This window comes from Taeniopygia guttata, chromosome 4A (genome assembly GCF_048771995.1).
Source record: "Taeniopygia guttata chromosome 4A, bTaeGut7.mat, whole genome shotgun sequence".
NCBI classification, from domain to species: domain Eukaryota; kingdom Metazoa; phylum Chordata; class Aves; order Passeriformes; family Estrildidae; genus Taeniopygia; species Taeniopygia guttata.
In genome coordinates, this window is record NC_133029.1 from 14,919,878 (window position 1) to 14,940,277 (window position 20,400).

The 20,400-nt window shown below is 60.1% G+C and overlaps 3 protein-coding genes across 10 annotated transcripts in view; 2 read left to right on the forward strand and 1 right to left on the reverse strand.

The window, feature by feature from the left end:
• Window positions 1-11,860, forward strand: part of NHSL2 (NHS like 2) — a 28,389-nt gene extending 16,529 nt beyond the window's left edge. For 4 of the 8 annotated variants that reach the window (XM_072929206.1, XM_072929210.1, XM_030272750.3 and 1 more), the window contains exons 2-8: window positions 3,064-3,216; window positions 4,025-4,161; window positions 4,252-4,456; window positions 5,333-5,464; window positions 6,536-8,749; window positions 8,846-8,978; window positions 9,299-11,860. In XM_072929206.1, the coding sequence (XP_072785307.1) occupies window positions 3,064-3,216; window positions 4,025-4,161; window positions 4,252-4,456; window positions 5,333-5,464; window positions 6,536-8,749; window positions 8,846-8,978; window positions 9,299-9,611 (3,287 nt within the window). In that variant the 3' untranslated portion in view covers window positions 9,612-11,860. Of the gene's footprint in view, window positions 1-40; window positions 1,324-3,063; window positions 3,217-4,024; window positions 4,162-4,251; window positions 4,457-5,332; window positions 5,465-6,535; window positions 8,750-8,845; window positions 8,979-9,298 lie in introns of those variants that run through there. The other 4 variants (XM_072929208.1, XM_030272753.4, XM_072929207.1 and 1 more) reach the window with 3 other exon arrangements.
• A 983-nt stretch (window positions 11,861-12,843) lies between these two features.
• On the forward strand, window positions 12,844-14,739 carry PIN4 (peptidylprolyl cis/trans isomerase, NIMA-interacting 4). The gene is given in 5 exon segments (NM_001245417.1): window positions 12,844-12,886; window positions 13,149-13,216; window positions 13,341-13,460; window positions 13,596-13,907; window positions 14,281-14,739. Coding segments are annotated over 4 exon segments (387 nt in total). The 5' UTR covers window positions 12,844-12,846; the 3' UTR covers window positions 13,755-13,907; window positions 14,281-14,739.
• A 1,309-nt stretch (window positions 14,740-16,048) lies between these two features.
• Window positions 16,049-20,398, reverse strand: ERCC6L (ERCC excision repair 6 like, spindle assembly checkpoint helicase). The gene is made up of 2 exons (XM_030272748.4): window positions 20,258-20,398; window positions 16,049-20,130 (listed from the first exon to the last, which is right to left on the reverse strand). The coding sequence occupies exons 1-2, from the start codon at window positions 20,317-20,319 to the stop codon at window positions 16,317-16,319; spliced, it is 3,876 nt and encodes a 1,291-aa protein (XP_030128608.2). The 5' UTR covers window positions 20,320-20,398; the 3' UTR covers window positions 16,049-16,316.
• Window positions 20,399-20,400: the final 2 nt, after the last annotated feature.

Here is a 20,400-nt window from a genome sequence, read left to right on the forward strand (position 1 = left end):
TAGGGATGCTGGCATGGAGCAGGGGTGACTCAGGAGATGCTGAGGGGCTGGGGGTCCTGCAGGGATGCCGTTCGTGCAGGAGAGAGTAGAGCTCAGCTCCCCTTCAAGTGCACTTCCCTGGATTCAGCCTCAGTCCTTGTGAACCCACCATGGCCACAACACCCCGAGCCTGGACACTGGCTCACGCTCAGCAGGACTCCGAGGCTGCAGCATCTGCTGCAGCTGATGGTGCCGACTCCGGGAACATTCCAGGCAGATGTCCTTCGGCAGGCAGGGTAAGGGATGCTGCCTGCTCCTCTCTGCATGCCCTGGGGCCAGGAGGGGGCCTGGTGCCAGCAGGGAGCATGGTGAACCCCTTACCAGCCATGCCTCAGTTTCCCTCAGCAGCAAGGCTGGCCAGGCTCAGGTCTAGACTGCTGAGGTTGGTGGCATGGAGCTATCCCTCTGGCTTTGCTGTCCCAGGATGCCTTCATCTCCTGCAGGCATTCACCACGGGGTGGGAGCCCCTCAGAGGTATTTTGTGCTCTGAGCCTGCCGCTGATAAGCATGGTAGGAGGGTCACTGCCAAGGGCATTGGCTCAGCTCAGCTCCACTATCCTGGCCAGCCACTGTGTCCTCTTGCCAGACATTCCTGCTTGGAATGCCCACAGATGGGGGTGGCAGCTGGGCTTCCTTGGACACTTACAACCCGCCGTTGTACTGAGCCTGCATCAGGCTGCTCCCAAAATGCTCCCAAATTCAGTGCAGCGGCACTGAATCAGAACTGCCAGCTCCTTGCACCCCATCACCGAGCTGCCGTGCGCCTGGGCTTGGTGTGCTACTCCCAAAACACCCTCGGAGTGGCTCCTCCCAGGGAGCCAAAGCCTCAGGGTGCTGCTCACTCTGGCACAGCACTGTCCTTGCAATGCAAGTTTGGGCCATGTGGGCACCAGGAGAGTGTTTGGCTCATCGGTTCTTGCCCCCAGCCCTTCTCCCCTCCTGGGGAGACGGAACCCACGATGCCTTGGTGATGCCAGAACCTTGGCAGTGCCAGCAGCCCAGCAGTGCCTGCGCCACAGCCCGCGCCGGCTCAGGACCGCACTGTGTCACTCACAGTCCCAAACGAGCATATGTCAGCAAAGAGGGGGAAGCTCCACGGGGGAGAACCCCTGGCACTGCGTGTTCCCTTTCTGACCAAAGCTGCCCCACAGAAGGGCAGGGTGCTGGGCGTGGGTGCTGCCACGTTTCCGCCGCGCCCAGGGCTTTGGTGCTGTGGTTTGCCCACGTGGTTGGCACCCGTGGTGGGTGGCAGGGGTGACTCGGCAGCAGGGCCGAGGAGCAGAGGTGAGCTCCCGTGTTCCGGGCACGGCAGGAGGGGTTTGGGGAGCTGCAGGGGCTGCTCAGGATGTCCCTGAGCCCTTGGTGGGGGTGGCTGCAGGGGGGTGTATGGGCAGAAGGTGAGGAGCATCAGCCGTGCTGAGCATCAGCTGTGCTGGGCTGCGTGAGCCAGGCAGGGGGTGCAGCAAGCCAGGATTTGGGGTGCACCTTTGAGCTGTTCTCAGAAATGACAGGGCAGCACTGAATCCCCCACCTTGCCAAAAACAGCAGGTTGCGGGGTCTGGAGTCTGCAGAGGGAAGGTGTGGTCTCTGCCCCTGGCACTGGGGGTTAGGTTTTTTGAGAGATGCCCAACCTTGCCCTGTGCATGGCACACACATGCGCCCCGACACCTCTTGGTTGGTATGGAAACAAGTCAAATTATTTAGAGGAGGAGGATGGGAAAAAAAAATGAAAAAAAACCCAGTGTTAAGGACCGTCGTTATGGAAACAAATTATAAAAGTAACTAGGGTGGGGACATGGCACCTTGCTTTGGGGTGCTGGGCGTTGTGCAGGATCCATCAGCTGGGGGAAGGGTGTGCATGAGGGCACCCAGGGGCACAGGAGTGTTGTAGGCAGGAGGGCATCTGGGGGCAGGATGGCACCATGGGCAGCAGGGAGGATGCTCATGATGCAGTGCAGATGAGCTGGACCGCAGCTGCCTGACCACTGAGGGCAGAGGGAAATGTGGCTTGTGCTGGGGGACCCACACCTGTTTTGGGGCCATTCCTCTTCCCAGGTATGTGGGATTGCTTCGACTGCCTCAGCTGGGGCCTGGCACAGAGCAGGCTTTGGCAGCAGGGCAGTGGTGTGTTCCTGGGGCTGAGTGCTGCACTGCAGGTACAGAGGGGAAGTGTTTGTCACACACTGGTAATCAGAGCATCTCAGCTGATGGGGAAGGGGACAAGACCATACAACGGAGGATGAGCTCTAAATCTCCAGGAATGAGACCCTGGTCATCCATATCCCTGTGTAAAGCTCGTTGGGACCCACTCTGTGCCTGACAGGGTGTGGATCCCCCTGGAGGCAGTGTGCCAGAGGTGGCACTCCCTTGGATCCATGCTGGGTACAAACCCACATCCACTCAGATGTGGGCAATGCAGTCAGGGCTGCAGAGTTCCCATGGCAAAGCGTGTTTGTGGGAGCAGCGCTCAGCTCCCCACAGGGCCAGCTCACTGCTGAGCCCAGATCCTGCTCCCAGGGACTTTTCCACCTATCAAGGTGTTTCAGAGGGTCTGAGCAATCCTCACAGAGGTTTCCTTCCCTGGAGAGCTTTGGGGGTGTCCACGCAAGAGCAGGGCATGTGAGCCCTGAGCTGCAGTGCAGTGGAAGCAGCAGGTCCCTGGCTCCTGCCTTTCAGTTGCAACTTCTGCTCCTCCACAGCCAGGATGTTGCTCCACCAGAGTGTGCAGCGTTTCCTGCGCCCGGGCGCGGTTAGGCACGGGTGGTAGGGTTGGCTTCCTTCCCCAATTTCAGCCAGCTCCCGTCTTGGCAGCCCTCAGGGACAGTGTCCAACCCCAAAGTGGTGGCAGCGATGAGGGCTGGTCCCAGCAGGCAGCAGCCTGCCAGGGTGGGATGCAGCCACATCCCGGCATTCCTGGAGAGCCTGGGTGGGATGAGCATTGTGCTGGCACCGTGCTACCCCACAGCAGCAGCTGCAGGGAAGCTTCCCCCACCTGCCTCTGACCCCACTCTCCCCTGCCTGCAGCCACCTCTAACCTGGACGTCGAGAGCAAGAAAACCGCCCCCGCCAAGCTGCCATGGCAGCAGCCCGTGAACGTCTTCCTGGCAGCTGGGCGCCCACCGGGCATGGAGCAGCTGCACCAGGAGGCCCAGCTCAACCTCCAGAGCTTGCTGCAAGGTAGCAAGGAGATGGTGGAGTGGGCTGGGTGAGGGTGGTGGGTGGGTGCTGCCCGGGCTAGGTGACCACCATGAGACTGAGCTCATCTCACGCATGTCTGAACCTCACCAGGCTGCAGGAGTTGAGTCTTGGGGGTCCCAGCCTCCAGCAGTCCCTCACTGATCTCTGCTCCCAGGTCACAGCTGCAGGTGCTGGTGGGACCAGGATTGCCTGCTGGGGCCACTGATGCCAGTGGGGCCACCAGGGCACCCACAAGCCTCACCACAGCATGGTTCTCACAAGGGCCTAAGGGACCTGCCACTGATCTGCCTAACTGGATCAGCGTGGCCAGTGGTTTTGTTTCCTTCCAATCTCTGGCCCAGGCTGTCACGCGGCCCTGGCTCAGATGCTCCTCAGGCATCAGATGAGATCAGAAGCCCAGCCATCCCCCAGCTTGTAATCTCATTAAATCAGCCTGAGCAGCCCTGCTTTCCGCCAGTCCACAGCCACCAGCATTAATTAACTCAACAATTACAGGATGGGGACACACTGAGTTCCTGGCTGTCCCCAGTGGGGTTGTTTCCCAGTGAGACCCACTGCATCCCCTGACTGCACCCCAGGAGGAGTGGGCCAAGCTGCTGGCATCTTTGCACTTCTTCAGTTCCCCTCCTTAGGGTCTCCCTTCCTCACCTTCTGAGCTGCGTGTCCTGAGCAGGGATGGCCAGCTAGGCTGGGGACAGCCAGAGGGGACAGTCACCATCCCTTCACACGCCCCCTGCTCCAGGATCTGGCAGCAGGAGCAGGGTCCCAGGTGCCGTTTTTCTTGCAGAGGAGTATGAGGAGCAGTACACCGAGAGCAGGGTCACTGGGCAGACCTTCCGTGCTGCTGGTCACCTGCCCCCCGACACCTCCCCTGAACCATCACCTCGACCCCCACCTGCCAAGCGCCTTGAGTTCGTGCTTATGGTGAGTTCTGAGGTGGCAGGGTGGGCAGCAAGCCTCTGTTTGTGTTACACCCTTGTCACTTTAGTGGCTGACCTGCCTTTCTCCCCGTAGCCCCCAAGCCAGCGAGCGGCTGAAGAAGAGACCAGCAGCAGCACTGTGCTCAGTGCTCGACCTCCTGACACCTCCCTGAGCCTCCCCACCAGCCCGGACAAGCAGCCCCCCTGGCCCAGGGCCTTCCCCTTGCCCCCCGTGGAGGAGAAGCAGTGGCACCAGCCCGGCTCCATCCAGACCAACATTGTCCCCATCAATGTCTCTGGTAGGTCAGCACCCCATGGCGAGGCAGGGGGACACGGGGTGCGTGCATGAGCCCCAGCAGCCATTTGGGGCAGGGGATGGGTGGTGGGAGAGGGCTGTGGCTGTGAGCTGTGTGCCTGTGGGTTAGGTGGGCACTGGGGCAGAGAGGGGACAGCAGGGCCATGCTGGTGTCCATCACTCCCAGCCATCTCTCGTGCCATCTGCAGCTTTGTGCGTCTGGTCTGCTGGCAATGCTGCTGGCAGGTCTCACATCCCTGGTGTAACACCCAGCCAGCCAGGTCTGTTGTCACCTGGGCTCTCACCACACACCGTGCACCCTGCCTGTCTCACCTGTCTCCCCTGTCTGTCCATCTGCTCATCCTCGCGGGGCCGCAGCTCCCAGCAGCACGGTCCTGCCCAGTCCTTGCAGACACGGGTGCCATGCTCTGGCCCAGGTCAGAGGCAGGGGCTCGTGGCTGGGTGAGGTGCCCCTTCTGAAGGGCACAGGTGTCTCTCTGCACTTTCCCTCCATCGTGGAGAGCTGTGCCAGGGCCCCACTGGTCCCTCTCCATGCCTCATGTACCCATCCCCAGTGTGGCTCACAGCAGTGGTGTGCGGCCTGGCCTCACCAGCACAGACAGGGCCTGTCACACAGCGCAGGGCTGGTCTCTGTGGCTTTCCATCCATCTCATCTCCCTCTGCAGCATTCCCACCGTGCCTCCATCTCCCCCATGCTCACCCACATGGCTCACACCATCGTCCCGCATCCCACACTCCCACCTGTGTCACCATCCCAGGCTGGGGACACACAGAGAACGTGGGTGATGGAGGGGGCCGAGCTCCCGGCCCAGCAGCGGCTCCCGGCCCTGCGGCGTACCGCTGTTTGTTTTGGCTACAGGGCAGCACTTTGCTAGGCACGCGAGTGCTCGTCACTCCCTGTTTAACACAGAGACCGCGATGAACCCCAAGTCCACCCTGCGGCGTAGACGGACCATTATTGGATTCCCTAACCTGTCCCTGCGAGACCAAGGTGACGGCAAGAACCGCGCAGGCAGCACCCGGGCAGGGCTGGCAACCCCCAGAGCTGCCCTGATGGTGGCACAGCCATCCCAGGGCTGGCAGCCAACCCAGGCACAGACGGGCTCCCGGGGATGCCCGGACGTGGGGAGGTGCAGGCACCACGCTGACTCTGCGCCCTCCCAAGGCACTGAGGTGCTGGGCCTGAGACTGGCATGGCATCAGGGACAGCCCCTTCATCCTGAGTCAGGGTTCTGAGGCAGCAGTCGCCCAGCCTGGGCTCCAACAGCTCCCTGTGCCCACCTTCCCCGTGGGCAGACCCTGTCTCAGGGTGCCATGGCAGTGGGGCACATACCTGGCCAGATGTTTGCTGGGGCTGGCGAGCTGGCCATGCCATGTGAGAGTGCCTGGAGTGCATGTGAGAGTGCCTGGAGTGCTTCCAGGCTGGCACTGGACCTTTGGGAGCAGCAGCCACTGTGGCTCAGGAGCTCTGTCCTGCTGTCCCCTATGGAAGGTGTAGAGAAATCAGAGCCAGCCTCTCTCTGGAGGCAGGTAGAAACAGGGGGAGAAGCCATGGCACCAGCTGCTCCAAGGCAGTTTTCACGGGGTAGGAGGAAGGTTTCTCCCCATGACAGCAGCCAGACCATCAACAGGATGGTCGTGGCTCCTCCTTGGAGTCAGTCAGACCTCAGCCCACCACTTGAGCATCCCTGTCTGCTGGGGGGTGTTCAGAGTGCAGCTGCTGGCTCTTGTGATGGGGGTGGCACTGTAAGCCACCATGTCCCTCCCTGTCCCAGCTGGCAATGCCTAACCTGGCTCCTCCTGAACCCCATCTGTGTCCCCACCATGGAGCAGCACTAGGGCAACACTTTGGTTGCCATGGGACTGATGTCCCCATGGGTAGAGCCTCCTGCCATGGCTGCTTATTTGTCCATGGCACATTCCAGCCAACAGATCCACATTTTATGCCTGGGCAGAGGTGCAGCCTCAAGACTGGCCACAGGCTGGGACAGCATGCGGAGCAGGGCCATGTCCCTGTGAGGGAGGCAGGAAGGTGCTCACCAGGCTGTGTCTCTCCCTGCAGGCAGCGCCAACGGCCCCACATCCAGCTCACACACGCCCATCGGTGAGTCCCTGTCCTGCAGCTTCGTGCCTGAGACCACAAGCAGGGGGACAACGCCGCAGGAGATCAGCCCTCGTCCGCCCCTCTCAGCCCCACTGAGAAAGACCTTCAGTGACCTTGGGGCCCGCTGCTGCCAGCCACCTGCTGCCATGGATGGGGCAGCCAACCCCTGTGCCAGTGCCTGCAATGGGACACAGGGCACCTCTTTTTCCCCACCCTGGAGCCCCCTGGGTTATGGGAGCCCCCCCAGCCTCACCACTGGCCCAGGCAAGGGGCCCACCTGCACCTCGCCGGGCAGCTTCATCCCATCGCCCAGCCCAGGTTCACCCGCCGCCTCCACCTCCTTCTTCATCACCACAGAGGAGCGCATGGGCAGCAACGGGCCCAGCTTTTTCTCAGGCCCAGTGCCTGCTTCCCCCCCTGGCTCCGAGTGCATCCAGGGAGCCAAGGGGAATTTCTTGCCGGGCAGCCGAGAGGAGCTGGAGCCAGCGGCAGGGCCAGCGCAGCTGGAGGTGGAGCGGGCAGGGTGCCGGTTCCGGGAGCGGTCCCTGTCAGTGCCCACTGACTCGGGGTCCCTCTGCTCTGTGGACATCGCATACGCCGAGACCCGGCGGGGCAGCGCCAACTATGCCCTGGGCTACCCCAGCGCCAGCTCCGAGGGCAGCACCAGCACCGACAACATCTCCCTGGGGCTGGAGCCTGAGGGGCAGCGGCGGCGGCGCTCCAAGAGCATCTCCCTGAAGAAGGCCAAGAAGAAGCCCTCGCCACCCACACGCAGCGTCTCGCTGATCAAAGAGGGGCCGGACGGTGACGTGGGGCTCAGTGCGGCACTGCCCAAGGACCATCGGCCCAAGAGCCTGTGCATCCCACCAGAGCTCCAGGGTCACCGGCTGGTGCACGCCGACCCCCAGGGGAGTGCAGGCAGGGAGCCCAACAGCACAGCTGCCCCCCACCAGTGGCATCTCACGGACTGGAGGGCCGGCACTGATCCCTACCAGTCCCTCTCTGGCTCAAGCACAACCACAGGGACCACGGCTGTTGAATGTGCCAAGACACGGGGCAGCTCTGAGTCCCTCGTGTCCCCTTCAGTCTCCAGGGCCACGACGCCCTCCCAGCTCTCTGCCGAGGCAGACCTCAAGACCTCCTCGCCAGGCAGGCCCACGGGGCTGATGTCCCCCTCCAGTGGGTACTCCAGTCAGTCGGAGACCCCAACCCCCACCGTACCCACCTCCACCATCCTCGGGCACTCCCCACACCAGGTGCGTGTGAGGCCACTGGTCCCCGAGAGGAAATCCTCTCTGCCCCCTATATCCCCCATGGAGAGGAGCCCCAAGGGCAGGCTGTCCTTTGACCTCCCACTGACTCCACCCGCCCACCTCGACCTCTCAGGGCTGAAGATCTCCCTGAAGGGGAAGACAAAGGTCAGCCGGCACCACTCTGACTCCACCTTTGGCACCAAGCTGGCCCAGAAGACGAGTCCCATCGCACCCATCATGCCCGTGGTGACACAGTCCGACCTGCGCTCTGTCCGCCTCCGCTCCATCAGCCGCTCAGAGCCGGAGGACGGCGCTGATGGCCCAGAGCACACAGAGGAACCAGCACATGTCCCCTGCCCAGGGCCGGAGAGGAAAGTGAAGCCACCTGTGGCAGAGAAGCCACCACTGGCCAGGCGCCCCCCCTGCATCCTGCCCAAGCCCCCAGTTCTGCGGGAGGAGGGTCCCCTGTCCCCCAAATCCCCACCAGGCACTACTGCCAAGGAGAAGGGGCTGGCACAGGACGCCTTCGTGGTGCTGCGGAGAGGGGAGCTGAGGAGGGGTCTGGGGGAGCCCCACTTGTCTCTGAGCCCAGCGGGGCCCCGGCGGCTCTCGCAGGGCAGCCTGGACGAGCTGCGGCCGGAGCGGAGCGGTGCCGAGGGGGAGCGCAGGAAGGCCAAGGTGCCCCCGCCTGTGCCCAAAAAGCCCAGCGTGCTGTACCTGCCGCTCATCCCAGCCCCAGCACAGCTGGGAGCTGCTGTGGGGGACCTGCCACCCACCCCCAGCCCCATCATCACCCTGGACACTGACCCCACCTGCTGCGACCCTGATGCTGAGGATCTGCCATCCCCCGAGGCTGTGGGCACCACGCCTGCCAGCGAGCCTGCCAGCGAGCCTGCCAGCGAGCCTGCCTCAGAGCAAGGTGAGGGTCTCTCCACCCCTGTGGTGGGATCCCCCCAGGGATGGGGGTTCCCCATGCTGTGCAGGGGATTCACTGCTGTCTTCTCCCTGCCCACAGGCAGCTCCACAGAAGCCGGCACGGAGGAGAAGAGCTTTGCCAGCGACAAGACGGCCGAGTCCATCGTGGAGGAGGACGATGAGGTGTTCACAACGTCCCGCACTACGGAGGATCTCTTCACAGTGATCCACAGGTAAGGCTGGTGCATGCACTGGAGGGGACAGCCCCTGCACCCACTGTCACAACTCTGAGTGTAGTGTCCCTCCACCATGATCCCTCCATTTTCCATACTGGGGCCAATGTTTTTCCTTGGGGACAGCCTGGTTGCTGCTACCTTGAGCAGAGTACAACCAGCAGGGAGGGTCCAGATTAGTCCTACTGGCCAGGAGCACCACCTGCCATGCTCATTTGTCACCTTGCCCCAGCAGAGCAGGCTGGGCACTACCATGCCCCTCTCTCTGGGACCTCACCCCAGCCCCAGACTGCTCCCACCTGTGTCCCTTTGGTGCCTAGGTCGAAGAGGAAGGTCTTGGGGCGAAAAGAGCCTGGTGACACCTTCAGCAGCCGACCCACCTCCCACTCACCTGTAAAGACTTCAGGCTCCCCAGCTGGCGAGTCTCTGGCAGCAGCAGGCAGCAGTGGGAAGTCTTCCAGCAGGAATGAGGATTTTAAAGCCCTGCTCCAGAAGAAGAGCAGCAAAACAAGCCCCGGTACTCGGCCATCTGCCGCTGAACTGCTCAAGACCACGAACCCGCTGGCCCGGAGGGTCATCACAGAGTTTGCCCCTGAGCTGGATGGTGCAAATAGCCCCAAAAGCCAGCCCTGACCACACAGGGGCCCCTCCAGCCGGAGGGGTGGCGATGGCTGCAGAGGGAGCACTGCTGCAAAGGGCTGTCCTGGCTGCTGGGGAACCCCTGTATCCTGCTGGGGGGTTCTTCTGCTTTTGTTCCTTACTTGGAGAGCTGCTGGCAGAGAGGCAGTGGCTGGAGCCCGAGCTCCCATGACTCTGGGCCCTTCCCACGAGGGAAGTGGCTGGAACTGTCCCTGGCTGAGCCAGCTCCTGGGACTGAAGGCACCTTCCCAGGAAGCAGAACAGGATCACAGCCCCTGGTGTTGCCCCGTGCCCACAGCAAAGCAGTTTGAGACTCTTTGGTCCCTTCGGCATGTGGTACTTTAAACAGATTTTCTAATGCACAGTGGTGGTGATGTTTGATTCTCTTCCCTTTGACATTGTACCTTGAGTTTCCCATGCAGAGATCCCCTGGTTGAATTCAGCTGGACACACAGACGCACTTTGGGAAGACACCAGGGGTTCGGCTGGATCTGCGGTTGCTTTTGAAGAGTCACAGGAGGTTCCCTGTCATTGCCCTGAGCATCCTCCCTGTCACACAGGGAACTGGCACCCGGCGTCCGCAGCCAGCGCCACCACCTCAAGCCAAACCCCCACCCCTTGAAAGCCCCCAAAATGCTGCATTTTGGAGCTCCTCAGCTCTCAGTCCAAAAACAAACCCTGGGGTCACCTCCACTGCCAGTCCCCCTGGCCTCACTGCACAGGGGGTCTGGCAGCCACCCCAGCCCCTGCCAGCCCCCACGCCGGGGGTCCTGCACCCAGCTGCCAACTGGGGCAATGAGGGGGCTGTGCCATGGGAAGGAAGCTCGTCCCCAGCTCTGCCTCCTGCGTCTCCACAACAGACCCTGCGACAACTTCTGCTGCCCTGGCCACCGGAGGTCCTAAGATGCTACCAAGATGGTGGCTGGAATCCAGATGGACATCACCTGAGCCACCTCCCTGGTGATTCCTGGGTCCCCCCAGGGTTGCCCACCACTCACTGTGCCCACTGGCCACCAGGGAGCTGAGCAAGGCCGAGTGGGACACATGCCATCAGGGTATGTGCATGGGGCCATGGAAGAGGGTTTGCACGTCCCTGGATGGGATTTGTCCCCCTCACCTCCAGCTGCCTCTGCCTGGCCTGGCTCCAGCATGGGGGCCCAGCAGCCAGTAACAGAGGCTGTGCTGTGGGGCTCGGGGCAGGGCGGGGAGGAAACATGAGCTCCAAGCAGGAGGATAGCCGCACACCCAGACAAACAGGAAGGGCCAGCCACGGCTGACAAGGAAACAGGGTGTTTAGGGAAATTTCTGCCTGATTTCTTGATGTATTTCCACACACTCCAGCCTCCTGTGCTGGGGGGATCAGTACAGTGGGTCCAGGCAGCAGCAGGGCACCACAGCAGTGCTTCAGCTGCCCCTCTGAGGAGCCTGTGCTGCTCTAGGGGGTCTCTGCCCCACCAGGAGCTCTGCATCCCTGGGCAGCACAGTCCGGGCAAACACTTCCCCATCCTTGCCACCACCCTGGATCTGATCCCACTGAGGCTCCAGTTGGTTCCCCTCTCCTTCCTCCTGGTATTCGCCCATCTCTCTCTTTCCTCTCCCAGGGCTGCAGATTTAAGCCTGTAATTAAGAGCCAGGCTGAGAAACTCAGGAAAAAACCCACTAAAAAAGCTCTAATGAATGTCCACATTTCAATCCCATCCCATGGCCCCAGCCAGTGGCAGGGTGCTGGCTTGGGATGGGGCCAGGGCACAGCTTGGGAAGCTCTGGGGACAGGTACATTTTGCACATGACTGCTCAGGAAACCAGGGACAGAGTCGGCAAAGTGGGCTGGGGGCAAGCACAGGGCAGGGACCTCCCTGCAACACCCCCAGCACCACTGGCAGCTGGAGTGGCCAGTGCTGCTGGGTGAAATATCCAAGCGGACCAGAGGTCAACTGTGGGACAGAGATTTGCTATGGGATGGAGATCGGCTGTGTGATGGAGATTGGCCATGGGTTGGAGATCCTAATTTCCCTGGTCAGAGGAACATGTTCTTCCTGGGGCTCTTCCTGGCTGAGTGCTCGTCTCTGGTCGCTCACTCCCTGCTCCCTCTCGCTGTGGCTATTCCGCTGGGAAGGCAGTGGGTTCCCGGGAAGAGTCCGGCTGGCAGGACAGTCCTGCCCCGAGGTGGGGGCCGCCAAGGTGCCAACTACGGAATGTTGTACTTTTTATCTCGCCAGCTTGGTAAAGTGCTCCCTGCTGCCCGCCTGTGCCTGTGCTTCTTTGGGCTGCCGGGGCTGGGGAGGTGGGCACCCCTGACACCCCTGGGTGACTGGAGGGGAACCGGCCCCCTTAGCTGGGGCCTTTCACAGCGTCCTGTGTCCCCAGCGGCACAATCCTGTGTCCCCAGCGGCTCCGGGGCGGGGGGCGCAGGGACACCGCGAGGTGTCAGGGACAGCCCAGGCCGGGCACTGCGGACACGCCGCAGCGGGGCCGGGGATGGGGTGAGGGGCTGCGGATGGACGTGGCGTCCCGGGAGCAGGCGGGATGGATGAGAGGGACCGAGCAGCCGGGGGTCTGCTGGGGCCAGCCCCGTGCTGGGGAGAGCCCCGGGCCCTGGGTGCAGGCCGCGGGGAGGACTGGAAGTGGGGAAGCGTGGGCTGGGGCTGGGCTTGGAATGCTGGCAGCGGTGGGATGGATGAGGGCGGCAGCCCCGAGTGCCGGGGACAGCCCCGAGTGCCGGGGACAGCCCCGAGTGCCGGGGACAGCCCCGAGTGCCGGGGACAGCCCCGAGTGCCGGGGACAGCCCCGAGTGCCGGGGACAGCCCCTTGGGCGGGCGCTGGGTACGGCCGTGGATGCCGAACGCAGCCCTGTGTGCCGGGTGGCTCCAACCCCGTCCGAGCGTGCACAACCCCATGTCCCGCGGGCCCGTGTCCATCAGCCCCGTGTCCATCACCCCGTGTCCCGCAGCCCCGAGTCCATCAGCCCCGTGTCCGTCACCCCGTGTCCCGCAGCCCCGTGTCCATCAGCCCCGTGTCCATCAGCCCCGTGTCCCGCAGCCCCGTGTCCCGCAGCCCCGTGTCCGTCACCCCGAGTCCATCAGCCCCGTGTCCGTCACCCCGTGTCCCGCGGCCCAGCCCCGAGCAGCGGCTCCGTGCCGGCACAGCGCGGGCAGCCGGCGGCCCCGGGGCGGGGCAGGGGCGGTCCCGCCCGCCGGGGAGCGGCAGCGCGGGGCCTCACCGCGGCAAGATGGCGCCCAAAGGGAAAGGCGGCGGCAAAGCCGGCAAGGGTGAGCGGGGCTGGGCGGCGGCGGGACCGGCCGGGAGGGGGCTCGGGGACGGCACCGGGACCGGCCGGGAAGGGGCTCGGGGACGGCACCGAGACCGGCCGGGAGGGGGCTCGGGGACGGCACCGGGACCGGCCGGGAGGGGGCTCGGGGTCCGCACCGGGACCGGCCGGGAAGGGGCCCGGGGGCGGTGGGGGCCGAGCCGGTCTCAGAGCCCGGCAGGGCCGGCGGGGAGCGGGCCGGTGTCAGGGTGCTCGGTTCACAGGTGGCGACGGCGGCGGCAGCAGCGAGGGCAAAGCACAGGGCCCGAAGGGAGGCGGCAGCGCCGTGAAGGTGAGCGCGGGGAGCGGCGGGGAGCGGCGGGGAACGGGCGGGTGCGGGTTCTCGGCCCCGGCACCTGCCGGCTCGTCCCGCCCGCCGGCCCCGCTCGCCACAGCCCCGCTGCCCGCCCCTCCAGGTTCGGCACATCCTGTGCGAGAAGCACGGCCGCGCCATGGAGGCCATGGAGAAGCTGAAGTCCGGACAACGCTTTAGCGAGGTGGCGGCGCAGTACAGCGAGGACAAGGCCAGGCAAGGGGTGAGTGAGTGCTGCACCCGGGACCGGGCAGCGGCTGCAGGAGCCTGGATCCTGCTCGAGGCTGGCCCACGGCCTCATCACCCACCCTCCCTGCTCTCAGTCTCAGAGCTTAACCCTGGCGGTCCCTTGCTGCAGGGAGACCTGGGCTGGATGACCAGAGGCTCCATGGTGGGACCATTCCAGGAGGCAGCATTTGCCCTGCCTGTGAGCAGCATGGACAAGCCCGTGTACACGGACCCTCCCGTCAAGACCAAGTTTGGATACCACATTATCATGGTGGAAGGCAGAAAATAAAATGTGAATGACCACGATGACCTTGTTGACTGCTTGAATCCTGAGTCCCAGACAACTTGGTCTTGGAGCAAGTTGGGTACAACTAGCAACGTGCCTGGAGGCAGCTGGCTGTCCCTCTCACTGTGCTAGCAGAGCAGGGCCCTGCTTGGAGAGGTAAAATGTCCCTGGGAGGGGTAAAACGAGCAGATGTTGAAGTTTCTGTTGCCTGGCAGGCCAGCCTCTTGCTTCTTCACATTATCTGTGGAGGTAATGGCCTGTCAGCGGAATGAGGTGCCCAGGTTTTTATCTGCAAACAGAAGCAATGCAGAAAGGGACAGAGGGGGCCCCAGGGCTTGGTCTCCATCTCCATCTTCCCCAGGAGGATGCAGACAGCTCCCATGGTGCAGTCTGTGCTCCAGGGCTGCAGGACAGTCCCTTCAGTGGCGGGTGGGTAACACTGGAGCTGGGTCAGGCCAGGCAGGGAAGGGAGCGGGGGGCAGGAGGGGGGGAAGAGCCCTCCTGAGCACAGACTCATCTCTTCCTACAGCTCCACCTTGCCCACTCAAAGATGGGGGAAGAAACTGGATAACTCAGGTCTGAATAAGAAAAAAAGCCACTAAATGCTTGTGTGCCACCTCCTGCACTCCGTTGTGCTCTGGGGAGTGCAAGGGAAGCAGTCCAGCAAGATTCCTGCCATCTCAGGAATCCAGCCCAGAGCCATGATCCCCTTGCTGCCCACAGAACCCCCGAATGAGCCACAGCTCCAGCAACAGGCACCAGCTTTGTTTACAGGTGAGCACCACAAACAGAGCTCAGAGATGTGGAGGAAACATCAAAGAAGAAAAGGTCCATCTCTTCCCTCCCTTTTCGGGGTGTTGGTTTTGCTGAGTGTGGGACACTCAGAGAAGCCAATGAATGGCCTGCAATGGAGGGCAGACAGACAGCCCAGAGCAGGCACTGCCCCATGGAACGGTGCTCTGTTAATAAACCACTTGTTTCCAGGCTACCAGAACTCTGTTCTTTCTTTTGGCAAAAACACATTGACACAACTGCACCAGCAGAATTTGCCATGTTTACTGTGGTTCCAAATACAAAGAGCTCCTCTCCCAGACTGCACAGCTCAGCCAGGCGTGGCGTTGCAGAAGGCAATGCCATGGCATAAGGAAACATCCATATCTGCTGCTGTGCTGTTACCAGGTGAGACTGGCAGGAGTCAGTCCCAGTGACAAGCACACCAGACTGAGGCTGTGTTGGTGAGGGGCAGTCACTCAAAGCCAGAGCCAGGAGCTTTTGAGCTGCTGGTTTGTGGGATTGAGGCACTCTCAGCCAGTTTGCTGGCAACACTGAGCTGTGTGGTGTGGTCACACACTGGAAAGGAAGGATGGATCCAGAGGGACCTGGACAGGCTGGAGAGGTGGGACCATGTGAAAAGTACAAGGTTCTACACCTGGATCAGGGCGTTCTCAGGCACAGATGCAGAAGGAGCAGAGAAGGGATTGGAGGTGATGGTTAATGAAAAACTCATGAAAAACCATGATCCAGCAGTGAGCATTCCCAGCCCAGAAACCCCCTATGTTCTGGGCTGCATCCAAAGGAACATGGGCAGCAGGTGGGGGGGGGGGATTCTCTCCCACTACTCAGCACTCCCAAGATCCTGCTTAGAGTCCTTGCACACAGTTCTGGAGCCTCCAGCATGAGAAGGACATGGAACTGTTGGAGCAAGTCCAGAAGAGGCCATGAAGTTGGTAAGAAGCACCCATATGAAGAAAGGCTGAGAGTTGAGGCTTTTCAGCCTGTTCAGCCTGGGGAAGGTTGTGTGGACACCTCATAGCACATTTCAGTATCCGAAGGGGCCTACAAGGGAGCCAGAGAGGAACTCTGTCCAGAACTGGAATGACAGCATACAGAGTAATGGATTCAGGCTGACAGAGGGCAGGGTTAGAAGGGATATTGGGAAGAAATTCTTTCTTGTGAGAGTGATAAAACACTTGCACAGGTTGCCCAGTGAAGCTGTGGCCATCCCATCCATGGATGTGTTTCAAGGCCAGGATTGGAGCAACCTGGTCTAGTGGAAGGAGTCTGTGCTTGTGCAGGGGTTGGATCTGGAAGGTCTGTAGCGCACCCAAATGGCAGGTGACCTTCAGGTGCCCAAATTAGCTTGTTTTAAACCCAAAAGGAGGGAATAACCACAGCACCACAGAGCTGGGCTGTACAGCAGCCATGGGACTGTACAGTCCCCATCTTCTCAGGGGAAAGAAGTGGCAAAACCTGGAGGGTAGAAAGGTGAATCCAGGGCTGCCAGCATGGAGAGGGGCTTAGACATCAACAATACCATTCTTTTATTGAATAATTAGACAGGAACATGAACCATTTTCACCCTTGTGAGTTGACTCCACAGTGACGTTCCCTCCCCAGGATCCAACACCTGGATGTTTGGGCTGTTTCCTCAAGCAGGAAGTGCTGAATTTGCTCAGTCCCATGAGTGTAGGGCAGGCATCAGCCCGGAGCTGGCTCAGGGATCTCAGGGCCGTGGTGCAGACCCACAAGGAACAGCCAGACTTTCTTCACAGAGCCACATACCTGTCACTTCTGGGCCAGCTGTCGGTACAAGTTCAGAGTCAGCAGCATAACGTCAGGATCTCCACTTTTTATGTCAAGAGCTTGCAGGAAGCAGTCCAAAGCCTCCTGGAGTTTTCCATCCTTCTGAAGTTTCTTCCCACTCTGTACCAAAGTGTCATAATCTGCAGCAGGAGAGGAGCTCTGCCCAATGTCCTTTTCAGAGCTGCTTTCCTGGGTGAAGTAGTCAATCTGCTCACCTGACTGGAGCTCAGCATCACCTGTGGATTCCTCCTGCGATGACTCTGTCTCCTCTGCCTCAGACTGCTCAGATTCCACGCTGTCTGTGTGGGAGGACTCTTCACTTGTATCAAGTGTTTCTCCATCAGGTTCTTCTTCAGGCTCAGCAGATTCCCCAGTGCACTCCTCAGCTTCATCTTCCACAAGTCCATCTTGCTCCTCCTCCTCCTCATCATCATCATCTTTTTCATCAGTGGTTCCCATGATTTCCCCAATATCCTCCACCTCATCCACCAACCTGCTGATGAATGAGCGCCTGGAAGCATTAGACCTGTTTCCACTGTTATGTAACTGGGGAGAAAAGATGGCTTTAGCTCTTGTTGTGTCGTATTTAGGGGTGGAAGCACTAATTCCTTCCAGATGTCCATGCTGAATGCTGTCCAAGGGAGAGGAGGGCACTTGTTCAGGCTGCTCTTCACTCTCACTGTCTGAAGAAATTCTGTTTAAGCGTTTCTTCCTACCAAAAGTAAAGAGACCACTGCTTTCCTCCAATGATTTACTCTCTTGCAGGGAGGCATTTGGCTCTTCTTCAGCTGTGGGACAGGGTTTGCCATGGCTACTAGTCTCACTTGGCCAAGTTTTGTTTGGAGATTCTTTGTCTGGAGATTTACACAAGCTTTCTGCCTGGAGTTGTAAGCTCTCCTTCTCAGGGTGTTCCACCGATCCTCCTCTATTTGAGGCATCCTGCCATTCTTCTTCAGACTCTTCCAAAACCAGATTGAAGTCAACTTGATCCTGGAAAGAAGGAGCAGATGTAGCCTCCGAGCTGTCTTCTAACACATGAGACTTGTAGAGCTCAGCATTGATTTCTGGTGTAGCATTTTTTAAACTCAGCAGTGCAGAAGCCGGCTCAGGATCATTGTTCTGCTCTGTCCCCAGGGCAGTGTGTGGGTCAAGTATCTGAACTGACAATTCTGCCTCACTTCTAGGATCAGCCATGCCAGACTCAGAGGAATTGTGACAATGCCAAGACAGGTCATTCCTTGTCTTGGCCAAGCTGTCTGAATGTACCTGCGAATGTTGTTTCTCTTGGAGGCCCTGACTCTCTTTCTCGAGTGCAGGGGATGATGGTGTAATGTTAGATTCAGGATTTTGCTCAGATTCTTGTTCTGCTTGTTCTTGTTCAGATTGTTCTGCTGTCTTGCTGGTATTGAGCACTCCTGTCTCCATACTGGACACACCTTGTGCCAGTTGCTCTTCATCCAAGTCATCAACAGTCAGAGTTGCCATTCTGGAGCTGACATTGAGCACCTGGGCTTCTTCATCCTCTGTAAGATCAATAATTTTGTCTTTTTCATGTGCATCAGCTACTGGTGGTGAAACAAAATTATTTTTGTCGTTCAACCCTGGAGACAACTTCTTTGGCCTGGAAACTGATCCAAATGGTCTTTGCCACGACTCTTCACAAGCATTTCTGATCCCCTCCATCCTCTGATCTCTGAGCTGGGACTCCAGCTGGACCAGCTCATGGGCTTTCTGTACCCTCCGCTGGATGTACTGATGGGCTTCCTCGCTCTCCACCTGCTCCTCATGAGCCATCTCCCTTGTGTAGATCAGGTCATGGTCAGAAATACCAAACATTGCCAGGGAATGCAGGTAAGCAAGATGCTCATCCAGCTGCAGGTCAGACTTCCTTTGCATGGCGTGCAGGGACTGCAGCTGGATCTGAGTTGCAGATGTCCGAGTATCTTCCAATATGAAGAGCTCCCTTAGTTCCTGTTTGGAGAAATAACGGAATGGGTTCTTTTTGTCACCAGTGGTCTGTCTGATTAACGAGTCCTTGAATACCTGCCGCCTGTATATCTTCTCTTCCACGGTGCCGCAGGTGATCAGTCTGTAAATCACCACGTTCTCTTTTTGCCCAATTCTGTAAGCTCTGTCCACAGCCTGAGCATCAGTTGCTGGATTCCAGCTGGGATCAAAGATCACCACTCGGCTGGCTGCTGTCAAGGTTATGCCAACACCCCCAACCTGTGTGGTGAGCAGGAAGACAGAGTAGGTGGTGTTGCTCTGGAAGGCGTTGATGCGCCTCTCCCGCTCCGTCAGGTGGGTCACCGTGCCGTCAATGCGCAGGATCTGGAATTGTCGGCGAGACAGGACAAGCTCTATGATATCCAGCATCTTCCTCGACTGTGAGAACACCAGGGTTCGGTGTCCCTCTTCTCTCAGCCGTTCCAGCAGTCCCACAAGGAACTGCATCTTCCCAGACTCCTCGATCACAGTCTCATCAGAGAGATGATCTATTTTGTTCTTGCCTGAAAACATAATTGCTTCCATCCTGTAATCCTGCTCGGAGTCCTCCTCTTCTTCCAAGCCCAGCTGGGTACAGGCTCTCGTAGACAGAAGCCTGGGGTGGTCACAGAGTTTCTTCAGGATTGTCAGCTCAGCCAAAGGTGATCGGTTCATCATCAGTACTTCCTTCACATGATCCAGGCAGAGAAAGTTCCTGTAGATTTCTTCCTGCACCGGTGCCAGATACACCCACACAACAAAGTCATTTTTCCTAGTGAGAGATGGCATGACAGGAGCCTTGTTCTCACTTGGATCCTCAGAAAGAGGAGAATCAGCTTTATCAGCATGATAGTTTTTGATGTCTTCCTTGGTCCTTCTGAGGAAATAGGGCTTTATAATTGACATGAGATTCTCTGATATCTTTAGCCCCAGTGCTTTCTCACCTGGAGTCGCATCCTTCTCCCTCGCCCTGGTAATGGGATTCTCATACTCCATTTTAAAAGTTTTGGCAGTTCCCAGGAGGGAGCCTTGACAGGCAAAGTCAAACAAGGACCACATTTCCCGCAGGTTGTTCTGCACAGGGGTGCCTGTAAGCAGGATGCGGTAGTGGGCCGGGATTGCATACACACACTTGGTTGTCTTGTTTGACGGGCACTTGATCTTATGTGCTTCGTCAAGAATAATGTAGTCCCAGACAAACTCCTGCTCATGACGGCTGGCCAGCTGCTTCCAATTGTTAATGAGCATCTGGTAGCTCGTGATGACGATGCCATTCTTCCTCTGCACCCTCTCCAAGTTCCTGGTGCGCTCTGTCTTGCTGGTGCCATGGAACTCCTTGACGCGTAGGCCGGGGGTCCAGCGAGCGAACTCAGCCAGCCAGCTGCTGACCAGGGTGGTGGGCATGATGAGCAGGACATGCTGGATGAGCTCAGCATCGAACATACCCGAGAGGAAGGCGATCACCTGGATGGTCTTGCCCAGGCCCATGTCATCTGCCAGGATGCCACCAGGCTTGCGCTCCCGGTGCAGGCGGTACAGGAAGGCAACACCTTCCCGCTGGTGCTGGAACAACTTCCTGTGCATCTCCCCGTAGATCAGCAGGCCGCTGCCACACACGTCCACGAAGCCTTCATCATCATCATCCTCCTCCTCCTGCTGCTGCTGCTCGGCCGCCGCCAGTACCTCCTGCACCCGCTGCATGCGGTTCTGCAGCTTCTCGCTGGGGCGGATGGCAGCCGCCAGCCGGAACAGCCGCAGCGCCTCTTCAAGGTCCCCGTCGGCCGCCGCCGCCTTCGCGCTGGCCACGAGCCTGTGGGAGTCACGGTGAGCACCGGCTGGCCAGGCCCGGGCTGCACCCAGGAGCGCCGGCCCGGCCCGGCCCGCCAACCCCAGCCCCAGCCCCAGCCCGCCCGGCCGCTCCGCCCCGTCCCGCTCACCCCCGGTACCGCTCCTCTTCTTCTGCCTCTGCCGCCGCCTCTCCCGGCCCAGGAGCGGCCATGGCGCCAGCGCTGCCGCCCTCCGCTTCAAACCCGGCCCTTCCCGGCCTGCCCCGCGCCACATGTAAATCACCAGCGCCCGC